Raw genomic sequence first — 17,799 nt, forward strand, 5'->3', positions numbered from 1 at the left:
AGATGTACAAATGAAAGAAGCCCTATTCGTTGTACTTTAAAATGAATAATATTTTTCAATATGTTTGTCTCCCCACTTTTTAAAAGGAATTTAGAGCGAAGTCAAGAGAATGGGACAAGCAAGAGATACTATATCAGACTCATCTGATTTCTTTAGATGCTCAACAAAAATTATTATCTGAGAAGTGTAATCAGTTTCAGGTAAGTTATCTAATACTATTCTCTAAATCAAAAGTAGAAGTTAAATATTGGTATCTTTACCATTCAGCATGTAATCTATTTACAAATAGAAATGCCAACTAAGAAAAAAATCACCAGAGTAGGTCCAAAGGTGGGTACGGTCATAAGTGCATAGAATATCTGTTAATGGTGAATTTAGTCTACATGTCTCAAAGGATGGAGCTATTTAAAAATCCATTGTTATTGTGTCATTAAATACCATATGTTTTTGTATGCCTATAGGCAAGGCACTCAGAGAGTTTAAGATTGCTTGCTTTACTTCGTATTTTCTTGGCTACTTATAAGACGGAGCATCTCCTCATATACTTTTTAGCCTTTCTCAGGTCTTTCTGTGAATTGCCTATTCATAAACTTTGCCCATTTTTCTTTTGTGTTGTTTGCCTTTTCTTATTGATGTGTAGAAGTGTTTGTACATTAGGAATTATTAACTCTGTTACATGCACTGACAACTTTTCCCCTACAATCAAATTGTTTGTTTGTATTTATTTTTGGTTATAGACTTTTTTCAACCATTGTATAATTGAATTCATAGTTTTCTTTTTACACCTTCTAGATTTTTTTTCTTGCTTGATATGGCTTTACTACCACTAACCTCCTTCTCTAGTCTACATCTTTGCTCTGAGGTTATACAAATATATTTTCTCTTTATGCCATCTGAAATTGAAATTTTAAAACAAATACAAGACTGAATTACAAAGACCCAACTTTCATTATCTAGTAACATATTTAAAGATATTCCTACTAATTATTTTCTATCATTCTTGAACTTCATGTAAGCTTAAATATGACATTCTTCATTTGAGTTACACAGTTTTTATGTTTTTCAGAAACAGGCACAAAGTTACCAAACTCAACTAAATGGTAAAAAACAGTGCTTAGAAGACAGCAGCTCTGAAATTCCTCGTTTGATATGTGACCCAGATCCCGATTGTGAAATCGGTGAAAGAGATGAGTTCATTATTGAAAAACTAAAATCAGCTGTAAGTGAGATAGCACTAAGCAGGAATAAATTACAAGATGAAAATCAGAAGCTCTTGCAAGAACTGAAAATGTACCAAAGACAGTGCCAGGTGAAGATTAATTTTTTGTTTTTCAACTAATATTGTCCATGACTTGTGTAAATGGTAACTCAACAGATATAGGGATTAGAATGGTAGTTTTCTATTATTAATATATGTGAAGATTCTGTTAATATTTCCTCTTAGTAATTTGCACTTGATGGGTAGATTCAATAATCCCATAAGTATGTTACCACACTTAGAGTGCACTTTAGTTCAGCAGTGGCATAATAATAATGTATTACAAGTGCAATGTAACAGTGGTCACTTACAAACCTCTATGCCTTTAGCCATGTACTACCCTCTTCCCGCACTATTTTCTGTTACCCTGTGTCTCTTTGACTCAGAAGAATCCTTGGTTAAAGATACAGGAAATCATGAAGGGTTCAACAATCTAGTAACCTCAGTGAGAGCTATGGAGGTGACTCCAGTGATTTATCACTGGTAATGGTATCACAATCATTTATCAAACAGTAACCTAGAATTTATTTTTAGGTAACTTTCACATTGACAAATATGATTGATGATTTAACAAGCATTAATTTTTTTCTCAACTCAGTAATGTTTTCTTCTTTTTGTCTATTTCTTGTAATCATTAGGAAGGTTATACAGCACTCATCAAAATTACCCATTTCTTTACAGAATATATATTTCTTATTCATTAGTACTTGAGACATTCTTTTATCTCCCATTTTAGGTTTTTTCTCTCACCTCCAAATATTCAGCCTCTTTCCATCACTTCCTACATGACAGTTGGCCCATATCTTTTCCCCACTCTATTCCCTGCTCTACCTAACATACGTGATTGAGGTAAGGTCACTGCCTGAGAACTTCCATTTCATCTCCTTGAGATATACCACCCCAAGATCTGTTGCCACTTAAACTCCCAGGGTCATTTCTTAGTCTTGGGCCAACTCCTCATTCCCCCACCTTGCCACATTATATTTGGGATTATATAGGGAGTTAGTCCTTTAACTTCTTTCTCTGCCAGCATCTACTGTTCTATGTTCCTCTTTCCCTATGTTTGGTAAGGGACAGAATTCAAGGCTCCCAGTCTCCCCCATTCAGAGGTGGTTATAAGACATACATATACCCCACCTCAAACTCCAGCTTTAAGGAGGGAGGTCTTATTCTAATACAAGTTAGGATACAGATGTAAACCAGTAAAGAAAGCTGAACTACAAATACTAAATGCAGAGGAAGCCAGAAATTCTCTCAAAATAGCAAAGGCATTGATGGTGTTTTCTCTGGCTTCATTCTAATATAAATGAGGTTAGCACTCTTTCATCTGCTCTAGAGGGTGCCTAGGGGCTTCTAAGTGCTTAGCATCAGCCCACCTCTAACTATCTGAGCTGTGTTTGCATGACTGCGGGTCATGCAGTGATGGGGTCTTTCCTTCTGAGAGGCTGCTGCCTTTTGCTTCCCTAAGTATATGACAACTGGTCATGCCTTCTATTTAAAGGCAACCTAAACTTACATTTTGCAGCTGTCTTTGTACTGCTGGAATCTGCATCAGAATCACATTCAGTAAATAAGAAAATTGTTGTTCTTGGTACTTCCCAAGTATTCTCCTTTAGGCTCTGGGTCATCCAGTGCCAACCAAAGCATTCTCTGCTTTTTCCCTTCTTCTTTTGGCAGGAGAACAGGTGGTGGTGGTTGGTTACATGAATAAGTTCTTTATTGGTGATTTCTGAGATTTTGATACACCCATCACCTGAACGGTATACACTGTACCCAATTTGTAGTCTTTTATCCCTCACCCCCCACCACCCTTTCCCCTGAGTTCCCCAACATCATTCTTATGCCTTCGTAGCCTAATAGCTTAGCTCCTACTTATGAGTGAGAACATAAGTAGGAGCAATAACCAAATGATGTTTCGTTTTCCATTCCTGAGTTACTTGACTTAAAATAATGGTCTTTAATTCCATCCAGGTTGCTGCAAATGCCATTACTTTGTTTCTTTCTATGGCTGTGTAGTATTCATATATATATATGCCACATTTTCTTTATCCACTCATTGATTGATAGGCATTTGAGCTGGTTCCGTATTTTTGCAATTGCAAATTGTGCTGCTATAAACATGTGTGTGAAAGTATCTTTTTCATGTAATGATTTCTTTTCCTCTCGGTAAATACCTAGTAGTAAGATTGCTGGATCAAATGGTAGATCTACTTTGAGTTCTTTAAGGAATCTCCACATTGTTTTCCATAGTGGTTATACTAGTTTACATTCCCACCAGCAGGGTAAAAGTGTTCCCTTTTCACCACACCCATACTAACATCTATTATTTTTTTGATTTTTTGATTATGGCCATTCTTGCAGGAGTAAGGTGGTATGGCATTGTGGTTTTGATTTGCATTTCCCTGATCATTAGTGACGTTCAGCATTTTTTCATATGTTTGTTAGCCATTTGTATACCTTCTTTTGAGAATTGTCATTCATGTGACAATTAGCCCACTTTTTGATGGGATTGTTTGTTCTTTTCTTCCTGATTTGTTTGAGTTCCTTATCAATCTCGGATATTAATCCTTTGTCACATGCATAGTTAGTGAAGATTTTCTCCCACTCTGTGGGTTATGTGTTTACTGATTATTTATTTTGCTGTGTAGAAGCTCTTTAGTTTAATTAGGTCCCATCTATTTATCTTTGTTTTTGTTGCGTTTGCTTTTGGGTTCTCGGTCATGAAGTCTTTGCCTATGCCAATGTCTAGAAAGGATTTTCCAATGTAAATCTTCTAGAATCTTTATGGTTTCAGGTCTTAGATTTAAGTCTTTGATCCATCTTGAGTTGATTTTTGTATAAGGTGAGAGATAAGAATCCAACTTCATTCTTCTCCATGTGGCTTGCCAATTATTCTACCACCATTTGTTGAACAGGGTGTTCTTTTCAGACTTTATGTTTTTGTTTGCTTTGTTGACGATCAGTTGGCGGTAAGTATTTGGGTTTATTTCTGGGTTCTCTATTGTGTTCCATTGGTTTCTGTGCCTATTTTTATACCAGTATCATGCTGTATTGGTGACTATGGCCTTATAATATAGGGTATTTGGTAATCTGATGCCTCCAGATTTGTTCTTTTTGCTTAGTCTTGCTTTAGCTATGCAGGGTCTTTTTTTGGTTCCATATGAATTCTAAGATTTTTTTCTAATTCAGTGATGAATTATGGTGGTATTTTTATGGGAATTTCATTGAATTTGAAGATTGATTTTGGGAGTATGGTCATTTTCACAATATCGATTCTACCCATCCATGAGCATGGGATGTGTTTCCATTTGTTTGTGTCATCTGTGATTTTTTTCAGCAGCGTTTTGTAGTTTTCCTTGTAGAGGTCTTTCACCTCCTTGGGTAGGTATATTCCTAAGGATTTCTTTCTGTCTTTTTTTTTTTTTTTTTTTTTTTTTTTTTTTTTTACAGCTATTGTAAAAGAGGTTGAGTCTTTATTTGATTTTCAGCATGGTCACTGTTGGTGTATAGCAATGCTGCTGATTTGTGTACATTGATTTTGTATCCTGAAACTTTACTGAATTCATTTATCAGTTCTAGGAGCTTTTTGGATGAATCTTTAGAGTTTTCTAGATATATGATCATGTCATCAGTCAACAGACATAGTTTGACTTCCTTTTTACTGATTTGTATGCCCTTTATTTCTTTCTCTTGTCTGATTGCTCTGGCTAGGACTTTCAGTACTATGTTGAATAGAAGTGCTGAGAGTGGGCATCCTTGTCTTCTTCCAGTTCTCAGGGAGAATGCTTTCAACTTTTCCCCATTCAGAATGATGTTGGCGGTGGGTTTGTTGTAGATGGCTTTTATTACCTTAAGGTATGTCGTTTCCATGCCAATTTTGCAGAGGGTTTTAATCATAAAAGGATGCTGGATTTTGTCAAATTATTCTTCAGTGTCTATTGAGATGATCGTGTGATTTTTGTTTTTAATTCTGTTTATGTGGTGTATTGTGTTTATTGACTTGCATATGTTAAACCATCCCTGCATCCCTCATATGAAACCCACTTGATCATGGTGGATTATCTTTATGATATGCTGTTGGATTCAGTTAGCTAGTATTTTATTCAGGGTTTTTGCATCTATGTTCATCAGGGATATTGGTCTGTAGTTTTCTTTTTCTCTTATATCCTTTCCTGGTTTTGATATTAGGGTAATACTAGCTTCATAGAATGATTGAAAGGAGGATTCCCTCTTTCTCTATCTTTTAGAATAGTGTCAGTAAGATTGGTACCAATTCTTCTTTGAATGTTTGATAGAATTTAGCTGTGAATCTGTCTGGTCCTGGACTTCTTTTGTTGGCAATTTTTGTATTACTGTTCCTTTTTTTTTTTTTTTAACAGTGTCTTGCTCTGTTCCCCAGGCTGGAGTGCAGTGGCGCAATTTTGGCTCACTGCACCCTCTGCCTCCCAGGTTCAAGCAATTCTTCTACCTCAGCCTCCTGAGAGCTGGGATTACAGGTGCCTACCACCACACCCAGGTAATTTTTGTATTTTTTAGTGTTGGCCAGGCTGGTCTTGAACTCCTGAGCTCAAATGATCTGCCCGCCTTGGCCTGCCAAAGCACTGGCATTACAGGTGTGAGCCACCACACCCGGCCTGTATTACTATTTCAATCTCCCTGCTTGCTATTGTTCTGTTCAGAGTTTCTGTTTCTTCTAGGAGTTTAATCTAGGAGGGTTTACTCTAGGAGGGTTGTATATTTCCAGGAATTTATCCATCTTTTGTAGGTTTTCTACTTTGTGCATCTAAAGGTGTTCATACTAGCTTTGAATGATCTTTTGTATTTCAGTAGTATCAGTTGGAATATCTCCTGTTTCATTTCTAATTGAGCTTATTTGGATCTTCTTTCTTCTTGGTTAATCTTGCTAATGGTCTATTGATTTCATTCACCTTTTCAAAGAACCAGCTTTTTGTTTCATTATCTGTTGAATTTTTTTTGTTTCAATTTCATTTAGTTCTGCTCTGATCTTTGTTGTTTCTTTTTTTTTATTGGGTTTGGGGTTGGTTTGTTCTTGTTTCTCTGGTTCCTTGAAGTATGATCTTAGGTTGGCTATTTGAGGTCTTTCAGACTTTTTGATGTAGACATTCAATGCTATGAACTTTCCTCTTAGTACTGTTTTTGCTGTATCCCAGAGGTTTTGATAGGTTGTGTCACTAATATTGTTCAGTTCAAAGAATTTTTTAATTTCCATCTTGATTTCATTGTTGACCCAACCATCATTCAGGAGCAGGTTACTTAATTTCCATGTATTTGCATGGTTTTGAGAATTCCTTTTGGAGTTGATTTCCAATTTTATCCCACTGTGGTCTGAGAGAGTACTTGCTATAATTTCAGTTGTCTTAAATATGTTGAGACTTGTTTTGTAGCCTATCATATGTTCTTTCTTGTGTAATGTTCCATGTGCTGATGAATAGAATATATATTTGCAGTTCTTGCATAGACTGTAAATATCTGTTAGCTCCATTTGTTCTAGGGTATCATTTAAGTCCATTGTTTATTGGTTGACTTTCTTTCTTGATAACCTGTCTAGTGCTGTCAGTGAAGTATTGAAGTCCCACACTATTACTGTGTTGCTGCCTATCTCATTTCTTAGGTCTAGTGGTAATTGTTTTATAAATTTGGGAGCTCCAGTGTTAGGTGCATATATATTTAGGATTGTGATATTTTCCTGTTGGGCTAGTCCTGTCATCATTATATAATGTCCCTCTTTGCCTTTTTTAACTGTTGGTGCTTTAAAGTCTACTTTATCTGATATAATAGCTGCCCCTGCTTGCTTTTGGTATCCATTTGCATGGAATATCTTTGTCTGCCCCTTTACCTTAAGTTTGTGTGAGTCCTTATGTGTCAGGTGAATCTCTTGAAGACAGCAGTTACGTGGTTGGTGAATTCTTATCCATTCTGCCATTTTGTATCTGTTAAGTGGAGCATTTAGGCCATTTATATTCAACGTTAGTATTGAGAAGTGAGGTGCTATTATATTTGTCATGCTAGTTGTTGCCTGAATACTTATTTTTTCATTGTGTTATGGTTTTATAGGTCCTGTGAGATGTATACTTCAAGGAGGTTCTATATTGGTATATTTTGAGGATTTCTTTCAAGATTTAGAGCTCCTTTTAATGCTGGCTTGGTAGTGGTGAATTCTTTCAGCATTTGTTTGTCTGAAAAAGACTGTATCTTTCCTTCGTTTATGAAGCTTAGTTTCACTAGATACAAAATTCTTAGCTGATAATTGTTTCATTTAAGGAGGCTAAAGATAGGATACCAATCCCTTTTAGCTTGTAGAATTTCTGCTGAGAAATCTGCTGTTAATCTGATGGGGTTTTTTTTATAGGTTACCTGATGCTTTTGCCTCACAGCTCTTAAGATTCTTGCCTTTATCTTGACTTTAGATCACCGGAGGACTATGTGCCTAGCCAGTGATCTTTTTATGATTATTTCCCAGGTGTTCTTTGAGCTTCTTGTATTTGGACGTCTAGATCTCTAGCAAGGACAGGAAAGTTTTCCTCAATTATTCCCTCAAATATGTTTTCCAAACATTTAGATTTCTCTTCTTCCTCAGGAACACTAATATTCTTAGGTTTTGTTGCTTAACATAATCCCAAACTTCTTGGAGGCTTTGTTCATTTTTTTAAATTATTTTTTGTCTTTGTCAGAGTGGGTTAATTTGAAAACCTTGTTTTCAAGCTCTGAAGTTCTTTCTTCTGCTTGTCCAATTCTATTACTGAGGCTTTCCAGTGTATCTTTGAATTTCTCTAAGTGTGTCCTTCATTTCCAGAAGTTGTAATTTTTTTTTTATTTATGCTATTTCTCTGGAGATTTTCCCATCCATGTCCTTTATAATTTTTTTTTTTTTATTTCTTAAAGTTGATATTCACCTTTCTCTGGTGCCTCCTTTAGTAGGTTAATAATTGACCTTCTGAATTCTTTTTCTGGCAAGTCAGAGATTTCTTCTCGTTTTAGATCCATTGCTGGTGAGCTAATGTGATCTTTTGGGGCTGATGAAGAACCTTCTTTTGTCATATTACCAGAATTGTTTTTCTGGTTCCTTCTCTTTTGGGTAGACTATGTCAGATGGAAGATCTGGGGCTCAAGGGCTGTTGCTCAGACTCTTTTGTCCCATGGGGTGCTCCCCTGATGTGGTGCTCTCCCACTTTCCCTAGCGATGGATTCTCTTGGCCCTCCTGGTGTGTTCCTACAATAGTTCTTGGAGCAAAAGTTCATGATGTGTGTATCTACTGCTGTGTCTCTCCGAGTGGGAGCTGCAAGTTAGTCCTGCCTCCCATCTGCCATTTTCCCCTGCTTTGTCTCTTCTTTAAGTCTTTTAGGATTTGATCCATACAAATCAGTGTTCTGCTCAGGCTTATTTTGTTCTGTTCTATTTAGTTTGCCTGAAACATATTTCACTAGTAGGCCCAGTTATAAAGTCTGGTTCTACCCTTCAGTGAGATTCACCTTCTTCACTAACATCAGTTCCTTTTAATATCCCCAAAAATAATTATATTTGGGCCTATTTACAGGATCTGAGAGCATCTTCTTTTTCGGGCTGAGAGTCAGCTTTTGTCTTTGGCTCACTTGTGGGATAGAAGTGGCTACTTTTACACCTGTATTCTTTGGGGAAAAAAAAGATCCTCTGTACCTCTTTCTTGGCAGTATGACTGACTCTGTCTATAATGCTTTCCTTGATGAACTCCACCTTTCTCCTCCTCAGAACTTTATTGTTTATATTTTTCCAAGAAGTAGAATGGAGAATCTTGTTAAAAGAAAAAAATGCTGCAAACAGGGCAAGAGTGTACATTGAGGAACATTATTATAACATTCCTAGCTAGGATCACCATCTCTACTCTCCCTCCAAATAAATGCCTTTAAGCCTATGCTTCTCACACTTAATCACAATGACACACTCCTGGTGGCAAGGAGAGGGAGAATGCATGCAACTTGGGAGTCAATGTGTAGCAGGAAGTAAGAAGAATCAAACCAGCTGCTGGCCAAGGTGGCCCTATCATTTACTGATATCATTTAATTAACTTACCCTTCCCATCCAAGTTCAACAGGATGTAACTTACCACACTTCTTCCTTATTCCTCAAAGATTTCTACAAACTTCTAGGGGCTTACATGCACACCTGAGAAGGCTCTGTGGGTTGCCTGGGCTAAGGAAAGTCTATGTTACCTATTTTTATTTTTCCTTATGGTATTTATATATTAATGTACTTAATAATTTATTAATGTTTCTGAATATAACTAACAAAATTAAAATCCAGCTACTCATAGAAGTCAATATAATTGTGAAGTCTTTTTACTTATACTAAAGGTTGCAAAACAGCAGTACCCATTGCCTAATTTTTATGACTTTCATTTAAATTAGTGGCTCTATATTGGGGTAATTTTTCCTCCCACGTGATATTTGGCAATGCCTGGATACATTTTTGGTTACCACAACAAGGAAAGGAGTGTGACCAGCATCTAATGAGTAGAGACCAGAGATGGTGTTAAACACCTACAGTGCACAAGACAACCCTACAACAAAGAATCGCCCAGTCCCAAATGCCAATAGTGCTAAAATTGATCAACCCTTTTTAAAATTTTGAAATAAGTCATTTTTCTCATATTCTTCACTAGTAATTCTCTAACTTCATTTTGTGATGTTTTCTATAGCTAATAACAACTACCTGTGTGGTCTCACATTATTTTTAATGGATAGCACTTGATTGAGAAATTTCATCCTGCTCTGTTGTTGTTGTTGTTGTTGTTTTGTTTTTTGGTTTGGTTTTGTTTTGCTTTTGAGACAGAGTCTGGCTCTGTCACCCAGACTGGAGTGCAGTGGCGCAATCTTGGCTCACTGCAAGCTCCGCCTCCCAGGTTCACGCCATTCTCCTGCCTCAGCCTCCGTAGTAGCTGGGACTACAGGCACCTGCCACCACACCTGGCTATTTTTTGTATTTTTAGTAGAGACAGGATTTCACCGTGTTAGCCAGGATGGTCTCGATCTCCTGACCTCATGATCTGCCCTCCTTAGCCACCCAAAGTGCTGGGATTACAGGCGTGAGTCACCGCGCCTGGCCAGTTAATAACAACTTTTAATGTGACTGATATCTATACTGATTTCTATGAGGAAGTTTACCAAATTTTTTTTTTACAAATATTTGTTCATTTAAAAAACAATTTAATTATCCTTGGATCTAGGACCATTATTAAATTTGAACTAAGAATCTACATTTTATATTTTACAAAAGAATCACGTGTATTAAAAATCAAACCAAATTATTCTGGACCATGTTTTATGAAAAACAAAATCTGTTGTAGAACTAATGAAACGATTTTGAAAAGAAATTTGGTTCAAAAACTTTAAGATGTCTAAAAGATTTCTACTCTCAGGAAAACACTATTTTTCATCCATTTAGGAAAAAATCCTGAATATATTGCATTAATTTAGCTTTTCCTCTGTTTCATTTCCAAATTTTACTCACGTTTCATTCTTTTCTTTAGGATAAATCTAAATGAAAATACATCAATTATTTATATATGATAGTTGATTTGAAGGTTTAGAATCACCGCTTCTCTCAAACCATTAGGCAAACCTCTAACTAAACAGATGGGCTTTAAACATGTTTTACAAAATTTATATTTTACCAAATGGGAATAACTGGAGGTAACTGATACTATAACCGATATATGTATTTGGAAAGAAGTTTCTCTTCCCTTTTCACAAAACTGTCACGACAGAGTGTTCCACATCATACACATAAATGCAAAAAGACAACCATTTCCATCTGAATTACTGTCATTTCTTGTATGTAAAATTCTCTTTGTTTATAGCACACTTTAATGCCAGATGCATCTCAATTTTCACATGAATCACATCCCATTTGTCTTTCTACAACCTTGAAATGTATCAGTATACTTCTTAATTTCATTGCATATATTTATTCATTATGTTACACTCTACATGTTTTTTAAATGTGCAGTATTTTTCATGGGAAGTTAATGACAAAAATAGATGGCTCTGCATTTTTCTAATATCTATGACAGAAAAGTTAACCTTTTTTGGTTTGCTTGTTAATGTATCATTAAGGTGCTAGAGCAACATTGTCCAGTAGTAATATAATGTAAGCCACAAATATAATTTAAATTTTCCTACTAGCCGAATTAAAAGAAGTCAAGAAAAATGAGTGAAACTAACATATCATAGCAATATATTTTATTCAATCCACTATATATCCAAAATATTATCATTCTAAAATGTAATCAACATATAAAAAGTTACTGAGTTTTTTACTTTTTTTCATACTAAGTCTTCAAAATCTGGTGTGTATTTTATGCTTCCAGCATATCTCATATTACATGCTAAGTATTCATCTGAAGTACCTGATCTGTATTCAGATCCCATACAATTTTACAGTTTAAAAAGTTGATTTACATACTTAAGTTGTTCCAAACAAACTTGAAAATGTTCCATTACTGAGTCAAGTACCAAAGAATCATTTTCCTCAATATTTGCACCCACATTCACAAACAATTGATTTGATTTTCATGCAGAAGCATACTAATTTTAAAACTACATCTCAGTTAAATCAATTCACTAATTCTTGTGTTAATTCGGTATTAACCTTGAATTCAAGGTCAAAAAACAATTTTAGATCTATCAATATCAAGAAAGCCTGCAAATTTTTCTTGTACTTTTGCAAGGAATTTACATGCTGTCATTTATAAGTAAAATACTTTGTATATTCATTGACGTGTCAAATCATTATTACTAATTTGTATTATGAAAAGTTTGAATTTTAACATATATGCTTGTACCTGTGTAGTTAGGTCATGAATAAGCTTTTTTCCTCTCAGTGATGTCTCCAAATTTCACTCTTACAGATATTATTTTCTAATAACAGTAAACAAATATATTGTATTATTACCATATTTTACAGAGTTTCTGCTAACCCTAGCTTGTGGCAACACTATATATATATATATAAATATATATATATATATAAATATATATATATAAATATATATATATATATTTATTTATTTATTTTTATTGTTTTTTTTTTGAGATGGAATCTCGCTCTGTCGCCCAGGCTGGAGTGCAGTGGCCGGATCTCAGCTCACTGCAAGCTCCACCTCCCGGGTTTACGCCATTCTCCTGCCTCAGCCTCCCGAGTAGCTGGGACTACAGGCGCCCGACACCTCGCCCGGCTAGTTTTGTTTTTTTTTTTTTTTTGGTTTTTTTTTTAGTAGAGACGGCGTTTCACCGTGTTAGCCAGGATGGTCTCCATCTCCTGACGCCGTGATCCGCCCGTCTCGGCCTCCCAAAGTGCTGGGATTACAGGCTTAAGCCACGGTGCGTGGCCGCAACACTATATTTTATAGGCCTAAGGTTAGAGCTTTTTGTGGACTCCCCTTCCCCGAATGAAAGCAGATGCACTTTTCTACATACAGCTTCATATTTGATGGCTCCCTAGTGGCAAATTTGCAAACCAGGGAGCCCACGTAATGCCTTCCTCAACTGGGCAAAGTTATGGGCGACATTCACATTAACTCAGTTTGTGTTTCTGATTGGTAATCTATTGTTTTGCAGTTCTTTTATTATTGAAATGTTTAATCTTGTCTGAAAAATCTCCACTGTTCAAAACGGAGGCTTTATCCAAACAAGTCTTTATCCAAACAAGTCCATTAAATCACCAATTTCAATCTTTTTATATTTATTTCCAAGTGGTCAGGAAGTTCTGGGGCTAAAGTAATGCTACTAGGCCCCTCACTGAACACAGGCCTCCTGGAAAACAGCATATATTTAAGGCTTGGTAAAAATAAATTATCTGGGAACTCATTATATCCTATACCTTCTATACAATTATTCTTCCAGGCTTTGTGAACTTCTGGATAAGAATTAATAAATAAGAAAGCATATGTCCACATAAGAGCTTATACATTAATTTTCGTAACAGCATTATTTGTAATAGCTGAAAAGTAGAAACAACCCAAATGTCCATCAACTGATGAATAGATAAACAAAATGTGGTATATCCACATAGTGGAACATTATTCAGCCATAAGCAGGAATCAACTGCTGATATATGCTACAACATGTATGAACCTTGAAAGCATTATGCTACATTAAAGAAGCCAGTCACAAAAGGCCACATAGTGTATGATACCATTTGTATGAAACATCTAGAATAGGCAATTCCCTAGAGATATAACATAGATTAGTGGTTGCCAGGAGCTGGAGGAAGGGGAAAATGGGGAGTGACTGTTAATGAGTGTGAGGTTTCCTTTGGGGATGATGAAAATGCTCTGGAATAAAGTAGTGGTGATGTTCAACTTTGTGACTAAATTAAAAAGTGCTGGATTGTACACTTTAAATGGGCATATTTATGGTATGTGGATTATATTTCGATGAATATTATTAATAATTCAATAATGATTTTTCAATGAATATTAAGTATATCTATATATTAAGAATTATTTAACAAATGATTTTTTTAAATATAGTATTTTCTATAGCCTTTACTAGCAGAGAAGTCCCTTGCCCTTAGAACCTCCCATCCTGTCTTTACCAATACATTAGAGTTCTATTTAACTTATTTTGAATGGAAGGAATTATTTTTTCATACTGAGTGTACTAACTGGACTAGAAGTCAAAAGACCTGGATTTTCCTGTTCCAAAATCTGGTAGTTATGAGTTACGTAACTTTGGATGAAGTCTGGCGTTCAGTTTCCTCATCTGTAAAAATGGCAATGGATTTGATGACATAAGTCAGGCACTTTTTAAAAAACATTAACTACCTTGTATAATTGTGTGGAAGTAACCTGATGATATTGAAAGGCTCTTCCATACCTCTCTCCTAGAGAACAGCCAAGTACTGCTGCAGAAAATCCCTCAGCAGGCCATGGTCCCCAACCTCAAATGGGCACTCAACACTGCCCAGCAATCCAGCTTTTTTCTCCAAGTAGCTAATTCTTTCATTGCCATTGTAAGTCATTTAAACTCTTCACCACTCTCAAAAATCACTCCTATACCCTGCACTTCTCCTTCTACTGTTAGTACATGATGTTACTTTTTACTTCAGAGAGAAAATAGAAGCCAAGAGATAGCCAGCTCTTAATAGCCCCTTAGCTAAATGCATAAACTTGTCTGCATTCCATCTTCCTTCCTTCCTGTTACAGAGAGGAGGGCCTTACTTTTGCTTTAGGTAATTCTCCCAGTGTGCTTTGAGGCTCATCCTTTCCACCTTCTTAGGAACCTGACACCACTCATTTTACCTCTACTCTCTTCTAATAGATCCTTCCCAACAACTGCTAACCTAGTTCAAGCTTCTTTTATTAACAAAATGAAACATTGAACCCAGAGGATTGCTGGTATTTCCAGTTACTGACTAAAGTATAGCTGCCATTGGGCAAAGGTCGAATCACAGTTTATCATTCATTTTGTTAGCCAGCTTTGCCATTAGGTTATTCTTGATTATTATCTTTTTACAATTTGAAAGTATTTGTATTAATTAAAATTTTATGCACTGTACTTTATTCATACTTTTATGTTACATTCTTTCAAATTCACACTCACTGTGATATTTGTGTGATGATTTGATTATTCTTTGTCTTTGCCACTAGATTGTAAGCTCACTGAGAACAGGTTCTGTGTCTGTATCCCCAGAGCACATAATAAAAACTCAGTAAATATTTGTTAGAAAAAATGAATGAAGGAGGCCGGGCACGGTGGCTCATGCCTGTAATCCCAGCACTTTGGGAAGCCAAGGCCGGTGAATCACGAGGTCAGGAGTTCGAGACCAGCCTGACCAACATGATGAAACCCCATTTCTACTAAAATACAAAAATTAGCCAGGCATGGTGGCAGGAGCCTGTAATCCCAGCTACTCAGGAGGTTGAGGCAGGAGAATTGGTTGAACCTGGGAGGCAGTTGCAGTGAGCCAAGATCGTACCACTGCACTCCAGCCTGGGCAACAGAGTGAGACTCCGTCTCAAAAAAAAGAAAAGAAAAAATGAAGGAATGGAATTCTATGAGACAGAACAAGCAAAGGAGTAAATATCAGTTTGTTTAAAATTAGGCTGGTTTATAGATGTTAAACATTTTTAAATGCATTGTATATTAGGATAACCAAAAATGAGCATTGAAATTTTTTGATGTTTTTATTTAGGCCATGGAAGCAGGTCTCTCAGAGGTAAAAAGTGAGTTACAGTCACGTGATGATCTCTTGAGAATTATAGAAATGGAACGATTGCAATTACACAGAGAATTATTAAAAATAGGAGAGTGCCAGAATGCTCAAGGAAATAAAAAAAGGTATAATCTTTATATTTGACAATCTGATAGAACTGTTCAAAACATGATGTTTGAATGTTTTTAAGAGTTTTATATTTGAAATGAGAATAAAAAGTCTATTTTGTATTACCATGTTTAATTAGTGGGTAATATTAAATATTAAAAATAAAATTCATGGTTATTTTATCTTCAAAATTAACATCTTTACTTACCTAGAAAATTGTATCATGTTCTGATTTATGGATATTTCTGTCACTCTGAGTCAGACGTGGTGGCTCCCAGCACTTTGAAGGCCGAGGTGGGAGGACCACTTGAGCCCAGGATTTCAAGACAAGTCTAGGCAACATAGTGAGACCCTGACTCTTCAAAAAAAATTTTAAATTACCTGGGCATGGGGGCACACACCTGTAGTCCCATCTTCTTGGGAGGTTAAGCTGGGAGGGTCGCTTGAGCCTGGGAGGTCAAGGGTGCAGTGAGCTGTGATCGTGCCACTGTACTCCAGCCTGGGCAACAGAGTGAGATCCTATCTCAAAAAAAAAAAAAAAAAAAAAAAAAAAAAAAAAAAAAAAAAAAGATACTATACAAAAATAGTATAGAACTGGTATTCAATTATGTATATACTCAGAGAAATAAGATTTATTCCATATTTTTAAATGCCTTTGTTTTGATTGCCTATACCTGATGTCAACCTTTTCACTTGTACATATTGTATTTATTTTGGCCACCACACTCGCCATCTTGTCAGTTCCATTGAGGGTTCTTCTTAAAACAGATTTTTTTCCTCGTTTAAAATCAGACAGATACTGTATATTCCATAAACACAAAGGAAACCAGACAGATATTATATATTCCATAAACACAAAAGAAATGGGACTGCTGAGGATTGTTAAATGTTTATGCTTGTGAATAGACAGTTTGTCTGCTTTAGTAGTTCACTGATGCTCTTATTCTCGTAGAACTTGAATCTTTCTCAAAATCAGAAAGCTAATACCAGATCAATGATAGGATTCTAAAAATTGAATAGCCAAATGGTGAGGGATGCTTTATTGAAAGATTGTTATATTGTTTTAAAGGCAATAATTATTTCTTCAAAGTTGTGAGACAGTCAGAGTTGTGAGACCTGCTAGCATTTCTTTGAGGTCTGTGCTTAATAACAAATGGCAAGTTAAGATCCCTAAAATGACCTATTTGTGTGTCTTACCAAGAATAGTGACAGAATGCCTATTAGCCAATCTGCATTGTCAAATGCTCTGCATACAAGACATATATTATCATCACTGATTACTAATAAATCTGTTAGATATTTATTACATGTAGTGCTGTTCCAGTATGGTGAGTAATGTCTTCATATGAAGAAAATATATTCCTAAAAACATAAGACATTTCACAGAAGAGCACACCAGTCAACCCATGTCTAGCTCTGGCTTTGTGAAGAGCATTGTAGGTACTTCTTATGCTGCTCTTAAGACCCATGCTGAATTCCAAACAGTGCTAGCTGCCCTTCAATACACTATTTAATCTAAAATCTTGCACTTATTTATATATTTGGCCAGTAAAAACTTTTTTGTTCTGACTGTTTACCATCCTCTATTTAACTTGGCATTTATTTTGGTCTCTAAACTACATCTTTCTTATCCTAGAATTCAGTTCTAGAATTCTGAGATTTGATGAAAAGGTGTAAGTTTAACTTTTCACAGCTTCCATTGTATTTTAGAATTCTCAGCCTTCATCTTTTCCACTAAGAGTCTAATTTTTTTAGTTTGTTCTCATATGAATGCTGTTCTATCAGCTTTATTGTTTTGGTTTATTTTATTCAAACTGTTGCTTCTTTGTAGTTGTATCAAAGTGAAGCACCCCAGACTACTGATAATAGATGCATAGTAGTTTTATAAAAGTAGCATGGTAATGTTCTTATTCGTTTTCAGAAACTTTCTAAATAATGCTAAGATTTTGTTAGCTTTTCCATTTTTTTTTTTTAGTTGTAGAAGCACCCTGGGTTGATATGTTCTGAGAGTTATTAAACTAATTTCATACTCTTGTTCTACATGACAAATAATAGTTCCCTTATATATGTACATTAGCATTTTATATTATCATGATTACAGTTTTCTTCTATGCACTCATCCACATTGCAGTTTGACATTTGTTTCATTCAATTACTGAACTTTGCAAGATCACCATGAGGATTTTAGCATTCAATTCAGCATTCTACTTCCTGAAATTGC

At 35.6% G+C, this 17,799-nt stretch overlaps 2 protein-coding genes across 5 annotated transcripts in view; one reads left to right on the forward strand and one right to left on the reverse strand.

The window, feature by feature from the left end:
* DEUP1 (deuterosome assembly protein 1) overlaps nucleotides 1–17,799 on the forward strand; it is a 99,097-nt gene that overhangs the window by 42,812 nt on the left and 38,486 nt on the right. For both annotated transcript variants that reach the window (XM_077964174.1, XM_001085105.5), the window contains 3 exons: nucleotides 87–200; nucleotides 1,067–1,309; nucleotides 15,450–15,595. In XM_077964174.1, the coding sequence (XP_077820300.1) occupies nucleotides 87–200; nucleotides 1,067–1,309; nucleotides 15,450–15,595 (503 nt within the window). The remainder of the gene's footprint in view (nucleotides 1–86; nucleotides 201–1,066; nucleotides 1,310–15,449; nucleotides 15,596–17,799) is intronic.
* Nucleotides 1–17,799, reverse strand: part of LOC144334445 (uncharacterized) — a 176,713-nt gene that overhangs the window by 4,800 nt on the left and 154,114 nt on the right. The gene's annotated exons all lie outside the window — the stretch shown is intronic.

The sequence above is a fragment of the Macaca mulatta genome, chromosome 14 (assembly GCF_049350105.2).
Source record: "Macaca mulatta isolate MMU2019108-1 chromosome 14, T2T-MMU8v2.0, whole genome shotgun sequence".
Taxonomy (NCBI): Eukaryota; Metazoa; Chordata; class Mammalia; order Primates; family Cercopithecidae; genus Macaca; species Macaca mulatta.